This window comes from Staurois parvus, unplaced genomic scaffold (assembly GCF_062004578.1).
Source record: "Staurois parvus isolate SC_StPar_1 unplaced genomic scaffold, SC_StPar_1.0 ptg000249l, whole genome shotgun sequence".
Taxonomy (NCBI): Eukaryota; Metazoa; Chordata; class Amphibia; order Anura; family Ranidae; genus Staurois; species Staurois parvus.
Window position 1 is genome coordinate 9180795 of NW_028318045.1, and position 9686 is coordinate 9190480.

At 41.6% G+C, this 9686-nt stretch overlaps 1 protein-coding gene across 4 annotated transcripts in view; it reads left to right on the forward strand.

Annotated features, from left to right (window-relative positions):
- Positions 1 to 8527, forward strand: part of FGD4 (FYVE, RhoGEF and PH domain containing 4) — a 219754-nt gene extending 211227 nt beyond the window's left edge. For all 4 annotated transcript variants that reach the window (XM_089680743.1, XM_089680745.1, XM_089680746.1 and 1 more), the window contains exon 17: positions 482 to 8527. In XM_089680743.1, coding sequence (XP_089536869.1) covers positions 482 to 727 — 246 coding nt within the window. In that variant the 3' untranslated portion in view covers positions 728 to 8527. The remainder of the gene's footprint in view (positions 1 to 481) is intronic.
- The last annotated feature ends 1159 nt before the right edge of the window (positions 8528 to 9686 follow it).

The following is a 9686-nucleotide window of genomic DNA, read 5'->3' on the forward strand; positions in this document are numbered from 1 at the left end:
TCAGACTCACTTCTGTATAGAAACCAATCAGCTTCCAGGTTTCATTGCCAAAGCTTCATTGAACAAGCTGAGGTTAGAAGCTGATTGGTTTCTATGCAGAAGGGAGTCTGATTTTGGACTCTCCAGCTTTAGTAAATAAACCCCCAAGTGTCCTGCACAAAGTCCTGACCTCAGCCCTATTGAACACCTTTGGCATGAAAATAGAGTCAGGTCTGTGGGCACAAATTCCCACAGACACACTCCAAAATTTTGTGGAAAATCATCCTAGAAGATTGGAGGCAGTTACAGCTTCAAAGGGGATTGTCATTAATGCCCATGGTGTTGGAATGGGAAGCCCATCAAGCTCAAATAGGTGTATTAACCAGGGGTCCACAACATTTCGGCCATCTAGAGTAAATTAATTATACTCTTGTTTTTATTTTGGGGGGGGGGGGGACATTTTTGTTTTGTTAATGGTTGCCAATGTAATTTTGTTTTCCAGGATGTAAAGGCCCAGACCACCATCCCACTGCTGGGCTACCTTGTTGACGAATCCCCTCGTGGGGTAGACCTGCAGTTCAGCTTCAGACTGTCCCAGTCTAAGTCAGTGCACTGCTTCTCCGCCGACACTGAGGAACTGAAACAGAGGTGGCTTAAAGTCATCAACCTGGCTGTGAAGGGGTTAACTCAGGAAGATATAGAAGACACAAACAGTGCAGAACATAGCGAATCAGAGGCTTGTGAATAGCTTCCAGAGTGTTAATATCGTACCCCAATCAATTAAGACTAAATATATTGTACATATTAAAGACTAGCCATGTTTAATGGAAATTCTGTAGACTTCGGACATTTGGCTGTTTGGGCCAGGTCACAAGAAAAATATTTAAGAAAAAAATCCTTCTCAGTGCCAACAACGTCCAGTCCCAAGAAATTGTAGAGAATTGGCTTTGCGTATCTTGCTGGCAAGAGACACTAGTAAGAAAAGAAGTGGAATTTGTGTGAGGCCTTGACAGCACTACACATTGTTATCCTCCAAATGTTCGAAACTCCATCACATCATCAATCATAAAGCAGTTACATTGGTCACACAAGTGGAGCGGTCAATACAACTAGTATGGAGACTGTCGACTGAAGGCTTCAGTTTGAAATATCACTTCGGTATCCCTGGGCCTCAATTGTATTAATAATTGCACAATCAACTACAAAATGTAAAAAAAAAAAATCAACCTTTTTTTTGCAGATTTGACATTCAACTTTCCAAACTTAAAGGCACAAAGATATGAGCGTGAAAGCACATGGAGGGTTGAAGGGAGGTCTGCAGCCTGTTGCTATACCTCAGGCTTTTTGTCAGGAAATTAAGATTTTCTAAATATTTATTTACTGTGAATTGTACAAACGTATTAGTGTATTAAATTGTGAAATATTGCCCAGTTTTATAGAGGATCTGCAGCGGCCTTGTTTTGAACTGCACACGATGCAGAAAATTAATGTTTGAGCGACTGGTGGTATAAAGAACTATCCTATTTATATTATGTTTTCTTTTTCTTCAGTAGCTATGAATGGTATTATGTTCATTTTGTTTTTTGTCCGTTCCTCCTTCTTCTACTTCTTTTTTTCATTTTCCCTTTTCAGCAAATATGAGCTAACTGTAAACAGTGGGGGGAGCCACTATTTGTAAGATTGTGGCTGGTGTGTTAGGAGGTTTGCCAATAAGCCCCGGTTCACACATATGCATATGGATCGCAGCATTCCCGCACCGCATTGCAATCGCATTGTGTTTGTGATCTGCTGCAGGTGTCAATTCAAAGTTAATGACACCCCAAAAGTAGGTTGCAAATGTAGTGTTTGTCTGCACCGGAACACATGGTACAAAACAAACATGCAATTCAGTTATCATATGGTAAAAACAAAATTGTGCTTGCATGTTTCTGTGCTATGTGGTGCGATTTGAGCCCATTCAAAATAAACCGTAGCAAACAGAATCGCGTGTGAATTGCACAGGAATGCGGTGCAGTTCCTGTGCGATTCACATGCAAGCTATTGTGTGAACTCAGGCTAAAATTATAGTTTATTCGTTTAAATGAGCAAAGGGTATGAACATCCGCCCTGAAAAGAAAAGCAACATTCGGTCTTTCCATCATTCGCACAGTACTGACATGTAATTTTGCATTATGAACAGCTCTGCAGTTTTTTTTTTTTTTTTATATGCATCAGCATCAAAGCACCTCAGGTTTGTCACTTGGATCAAATGACTTGTTTGACTCTATTACCTGTGCTATTATTGATATCAGTGTACACCCCCCCCCTTTACTTTACACCACAAAATGTCTCCGTCTGTTTTAATTGGTGGTAGACTTTAGCATTGTGTCAACTAGATGGCAAAACAAATGGAGATTGCTTTGTGTTTGTGTGCACCACAGTTCATTTTAGTGTATGATTTTACCAATATTAAGTTGCACAATATTGTAAAAAGTTGATAACCACCATCATTTTATTCTACAGATCCTTTGCTTTCAGAAAAGATATAATGTTTTATAAGTAATCTTTAGGCCAAATGCATTTTAGCGTACATATAATGAATGAACAAATTGGTCCAGCAGAGAAAAGGTTGTGACAGTGGTCACCAGTACAAACAGAGGGATGAATCTCTCCCACAGCAAATAAAACAGAGGCTCTAACCCATTCCCAACGTCCAAAATGTTAAAAAAAAAAAAAAAAAAATGGTTCTCCCCAGAGACACACTTTAAATGTGGACATTTCTGGATATTGCTACCTAAACTTAGTAGATTGTAAAGTCTGATTGTGATGTGTGTGATCAACTTTTGTTGCCTTGCCTTTATTTTCAGGTAGAGTGCCTTTTCCTTGACTGATAATTCATGCCTTTATTATGAATCAGAATTTTGCTGTAAGCCGTTATTATGTCACTACTTTGCCGTTGTACAAGAAGTTCTCATGTTGTTAAAGTCCAACTCTGCAATGGGACTGCAAGGGTTAAATGCTTGTTTATGCCTAGAGAACAGGAAAAGCACTATGATGTACCTGATCCTCTAACCCCAACCTCTCTCACTACCACCCCCCACCACCTTTCTTCGCTCCCCTATGCTCTGGCAGTGAACTGTCCTTTGGCATCTTAGCCCTGGTTCACACTGATGCAGTGCGGAATTTGCAGTGTTTTCAGTGCGAATTCCGCACTGCATCAGTCACACCCCGTTCATGCAAACCGCTGCGGGTGTGTATGTTAACAAAACCCTGGAAGCGGTCCGCAAAACGTGGTGCGATGTGCAGAATCGGATCGCTTATGTGTGAATACCTATGCGATCCGATTCTAGTGCCGACCCAAACAAGGGTCCTGCACGTTTTTGGTGCGGGTGTAGTGCGAATAAAGCCATACAAAATGTATGGCTCCAATTGCACCGCACACAAATCGCATGGGATTTGCACATGAATGCATTGCGGTTCCTATGCAAATCACATGCGATATACCGCACCGCACAACTGTGAACCCAGACATAGCCTGGGTTCGCACTGATGCGGTGCAAAATTTGCACTGGTTTCTGTGCGAATTCCGCACCGCATCATAATCGCACCCCGTTCACGCGAACCATCGCGGGTGTGTATTTTAAGTTAACACCCCGAAATCAGTTCACAAAACGCAGTGCGATGTGCAGAATCGGATCGCATAGGTGTGAACACCTATGCGATCCGATTCTAGTGCAGACCAAAAAAAGGGTCCTGCACTTTTTTGGTGCGATTTGAGCCATACAAAATGTATGGCTCAAATCGCACTGCACAGAATTCGCATGTGATTTGCACAGGAATGCGGTGCGGTTCCTGTGTGAATCACATGCGGTATGTTGCACCGCAAAAGTGTGAATCCAGGCTTAATGTCCAGTGTAGGGCTATAGTCCCTTGATTGTATCACGGGACCTTAGGCCTCCAGAGCATAGGGGAAAGCCTGAGGTCAGCAGATTCCCATTTACCTCAATGATGGAGTGTGAATGAGAGTTTTAAGACTTGCTTTGCCTTTCACAGTCAAAAGAATGTATCAGAACTGAAACAGACAGAATCTGGAGCAGTCATGCATGGCAACCAATGAAGTTCTACCTTTCATTTCCAAGGCTTAAATGAACAAGCTGGACACAGAAGCTGATTGGTTGCCATACACAGCTGCCCCAGATTCTGCCTGCTCCAGTTTTGATGTATTCCCTCCAGCATGTCCTATTGGAGATGCATTTATATTACACGTAAAGCACAACAAACACAGACTTATGTGTTTAAATGGCATTTGCTCTTTTTTTATTGTAAAAATCCTGCATTTGACAGCAATTCCATACATCAGCTCTTAGGGCAGGTTCACACTATAGAAAGAAGTCCAGATGCGTTCTGGTGCGTTTTTGACCCGTTTCGCTGCGTTTTTAACCATTCCAGTGCGTCTTTGATGCTTTCCAGTTGATTTTTTTCCCTCTCTCTTTTTCTTCAATTTAAATAGGGACATGTGCGTTTCAGTGCTTTCCATTGTGTTTTTGATGCGCTTTACCATGTTACAGTGCAGTTCTGTGCAAGAAAAATGCAGCCTGTTCTACTTTTTTTTTTGTTTCTGCAACTGGAACGCACTGGAACTGCAAGCACTGATGTGAACTATGACAACCATATAACCTACTTTATGTGCATTTTGGATGCAGAAAAAAAACACACTGAAACGCCTGTAGTGTGAACTGACCCTTAAAGTGAGCCTGTGCTTTGCCTACTAGTACTCCAATTGGTCCTTAAGGATAGGCAATTGTAAAGCCAGGTGCACAATTCTTATTAACCTGGAGTATCAGAAGGAGGACAAACTGTCATGGCAGTGCCTCCTATGTAGGCACGCATGTATGTAGGTAATTTCAGGGGTCATAAATCCCAAATGTATTTGATTGTTGAAAGTCCATAAAGCTGGATATTTAATTTTGTCTATAGATCTCAGGTATAGAAATATTTAAGTTTGTTCATCCCATTGTGTTAGGCAAACATCTGCTTTTATTTGGACATGTTTGGTAAAATCACAGCCAATACCCAATAAAGCTAACCTCTAGTCATACATAAAATACCCCAATGAATGCAGACCTGTTATCATTAATACATCATTAAATATTTTAAATGCAAGCAGTGTAAATACTTGAATTTGACCTGGAATCAGCCTCTTGCAGACACTGTACAGCAGAGCTTAGAGAGCAGCACATCGAGCCAATCAGATTATGTGCTGACGAGAAGCATGTTGATAGACGGAGAAGGCAGTGTGACAGAAGAGCTCATGGCTGTGCAGATTTTTCTTTTACTGTCCAGTCACAAGCTGAGGGCGGGTCCATGAGGACCTGGGCTTAGAGGAAGGTGGTTGAACAAAGCTATTTTTGACTGGGGACATCTAGTGGCAGAAAAAAACACTGCTTGGGAAAATCTTTGGGTTGAAGGTGAATATGGCAGCAAAATCTGGTTTTATTATTTTAGCTTTAATATAATTATGGGCAAGATGGAAAAAAAATACATAGATGATGCAGCCTGTCTTTAGCATTAAAGCTGAACTCCAGGCAGATATAAAATAAATTCATCTGTATTCATCAATATGTCATGTATGGTATTGTTTTCGTGCAAGCAGTTACTTGGTATTCACCTCTTGCACTCCATGTACAACAGAGCACAGACTGGTAGAGGGAGAAGCCCTACAAGAATCCAATCAGTTGCTCGTGTACTAACAAGGGATATGTTGATAGGTGGAGAAATCAGTGAGATGAGCACATCAATCTTCTGCTTCTTCTTTCACTGCGCAGTCACAGGCTGTAGGAGAACAAGGCTTGTAAGTGTTAATATACAGCAACAGAGGAAAAACGGGTTTCCTGCCAGCTGGGGCTTTGCTGTATGGAAGAGCTGTACCTGTGTACTTTAAAGGCTATTTAAAAATACATGTCCATCTAAAGGCTACACTGTCCACAGGGGACTCCGTCAAACAAAAAACTCACATGTTAATGCTGGTGTCAGACTGAATCTTATATGGAATTTTACTACACTAAGTCCCTGGTCACACTGCATGCGACTTGGTGTGCGATTTGCATGCCATACGACTTGCAAATCGCATTGGCAAGTCTCACCCTATTGTCCGCAATTAGAGCGGTCATATCATTGCGGTTCCGACTTGGTCAGATCCACACCGGTTTATAAAGTAGTACTACTTTTGGTGCGATTTGCAAAGACATCTATTTTATTTATTTATTTCAGGTACTTATATAGCGCCATCAATTTACACAGTGCTTTACATATATATTGTACATTCACATCAGTCCCTAACCCTCAAGGGGCGTACAATCTAAGGTCCCTAACTTACATTCATACATACACATAGTAGGGCCAATTTAGACAGGAGCCAATTAACCTACCAGCATGTCTTTGGAGAGTGGGAGGAAACCGGAGTACCCGGAGGAAACCCACGTAGGGAGAACATGCAAACTCCAGGTAGGTGGTGCCGTGGTCAGGATTTGAACCAAGGACCCTAGTACTGCCGGGCGGAAGTGCTAACCATTTAGCCACTGTGCTGCCCATCTGTGTCAGATGTCTTGCAAATCGCACCTCAAATCGACATTTCATCCAACTTTGAAATTGTGCAACTTACAATGAAGTCGCACGATTTCAAAGTTGGGATTGGTGTGATCGGGGTGTAAGTATTCAAGTTGTGCCCTTTACCCCATACACAATGAATACACAGTGTTCTGAGAAATGTCATGATGGTTTCAGCATAAGTAAATCCTGTAATCCCCAGATACCTTGCCAGCAAATGACAATCCCTAACAGCAAATATTCCATGTATACTGTACATCTACATTTTTTGTATTTTACAGTTTGTTGCAGGCTACCCATAAACTGAAATCATAAACATGGGGTAGAACCAAGGTGGCAATAATACCCAGAAAGAGGCTTCCACCCTTCTCTGCTCTATCCAAATCCAAAACAAGGTTTTCAATAAAGTTGGGCTGTAAAAGGTATAAAAAATTTGGCTGCAACAGAGGGAGTAGGACTCTGCATTGAAGGTGGCATATCTGATTAGACATCTGTGAGCAATTTATCCTATTAACATTCACAAATAACTGAAATACATGGTACAAAAGGTACTCCTTAAAGTGTTTGTAAACCCCAAAAATTAACCTATTTTATTCAAAGGGGTTACAAACCCTTACATATACCCATTGAAGTCAATAGCCTTAGGTAGCACACATTTTAAAAACTCCTCCTACATAAGTTGTACTTGTTTATCGGCAGTCCTCTCTTCTCTACAGCCGCTCAAAGTCCAGAATTTATACAGCTTGTCTGAGCTTTGAAAAAGCAGAGGGCGGAGAGCTGAAATTACACTCTGCAGAACTCAGTGGGAGCTGATTAAAGGGAAGGGACACAACTTCCTTCACACAGGATACTGACAGAGCTGAGGCTGTCAATCACTGGCTGTGTGCTGGAGCTCCCTCCCCATCACCTTTTCACCTCAAGGTGTCAGGAAAACGTCTCAGAAGTGACTTATGTAGATAGCCATGGAACAAAGCAGCAGACAGAAATGAACTTAGTGTTCTGGAGTGAGACAAGTACACACTGTAGAGGGATATGCTGTGTTTCGATTTTAAATCAGAGGTTTCCAGCCACTTACCTGCCTGTTGGTATGTAACTTATAACATAAGTATTGTTTTTTGTCAAGTGCAAAAAAACCTGCTGATCTTTACAAACCTTGTGCGCTCTCTGCCTTTGCTACACTCTTATCACTTTATTAGTGTTTTCAGCGCTACTATAGAACACATCCATGTTAAAAAGAAGAGATAAGGTGGAGGTGTTCTGTAGACTTTACACACTTTCTGTTCTAGGGTGACACTGCTGCTCCTCCACAGATACAATACAGCGAGCGAGAGTTGTCACTCTATGACAGGAAGTGTGTTAATGGCAGGATGACTAGGTGATGACAAATTAAAAACTAATGCAAACGCAGGCATCACATTAAAGGACTGGTTACATTATTGTTCTTGGGGTCATATACACTTTAAATGGGACCTGTCCTAAAGCTTGAGAAAGCTCAGGCATGTGCTGCCACCCTCTGAATCTTAAAACAGTGTCATCATTAACACTGAAGATGAAGTTCAGCTTCACTGTCTAGGCCACCATATGCAACGCGGGTGTCAGAAAATGACTGCTTCTTGCTGAGGCTTTTCGCACAAGTAATTTACTCAATGACATCTTCCCTTTAAAGGCTTGGTCAAACTTACTGGGATTTTTTTTTTTTTTTTTTGTCAGTGGCCGGCATTGAACTCTCGGACGTTGAATATTTTCTAAGCTGTAATATTTACTGTACCATATGTATATTTTGATGAGTTGTGTATTTGTTCTATAAAATAAGCACTCTAATTACTGTTAAATAGCTGCAGATTTATACTATGTACAAAAATTATAGAATAATAATCATGATATTGGCTGAATGATAAAGCAGTTTAAACTGTCAGTTTGGCTAGAACGATAAATAAAATGTCAAAAACTGGTAAAAAAAAAACTGTATAGTCTTGATTTTCAGATGAAAACGTAAATTTATATTTCTGCCATTTTTATCACTAACTGCTTTCTACCCAGCCACTCTACATAAAGGCCAGGCAGGAGCTTCCTGAAATCAGGAGGGCATTTTACTCCTACGTCTCGTGTGTGCCCCCGAGGGTGCACAGTGGCATACCCTGTGATAGCAGATTATATATCAAGGTACTGGACCACTGTGGTTGCTGTGACCAATCACAGCAATCACACTTTTAAAGAATGGCTGTCATCTGGACTATAGTAAGCATTCAAAGTGTGAACAAAAAAATGATCTCCCTGTTACCTGACAGCAGTACAATGTCACTATGGTGACATTGTACTTCTCTGACTATTGATCAGAGACACTGGTTGCTACACTTATGACACTCTATGTAATTGCACCAGCCAGCATCTCTGATCAATAGCCACAGAAGTACAAAGCCATCATAGTGACACTGCACTGATCTAGTGACCGTATGTAAAATTTGAAAATGTAACATACTGTCACCAAAGTGAGTGCAGTGTCACTGTGGTGAAATTGTACTGCTGTGGCAATGATCATGTAAAATGGGTGGCTGATCTAATATCACTGTATGTCAGTGCAGCCAGCCATTGTCTCTAATCATTGCCACAGCAGTACAAGGTCACCAGACCAGTGCAGCCAGTCAGTGTCCCCAATCACCACCACACCAGTCCTAGTATTACCATAAGGCCTTGTTCACATGTGCAGTTCTCTCTGAAGAGCAATCAGTGTTCAGAGAGCATTTGGCTGCTCGCTGTAACTCCTTGGACCCGCACTAGTGCCCCCATTCTCTTCAATGTGTCATGATTGGCCGGTCAAAATGACGGGGTATAACTCCTGACACGACTGTGAAGCAACGCATTGCAGCTGTGTAGACCCCTGGCTGCTGCCTCTGCAGCTAAAGAGGGTAGAGGTTGGGGAGGCAGTAAAACCACAGCGCAACATCAAGGTTTTAGCATCCCCATCCTCGCATCTTCATAACCTTTAATAGTTCAGCCATTCATAGTGTCTCTTATAACCACCAAACTAGTTACAGTGTTGCCAGACCATTGTAGTTAGAAACCATGTTACTGATTGTGGCCAAGCAGACCAGTACAGCCAGCAAACTTTCCTGATCACTGCT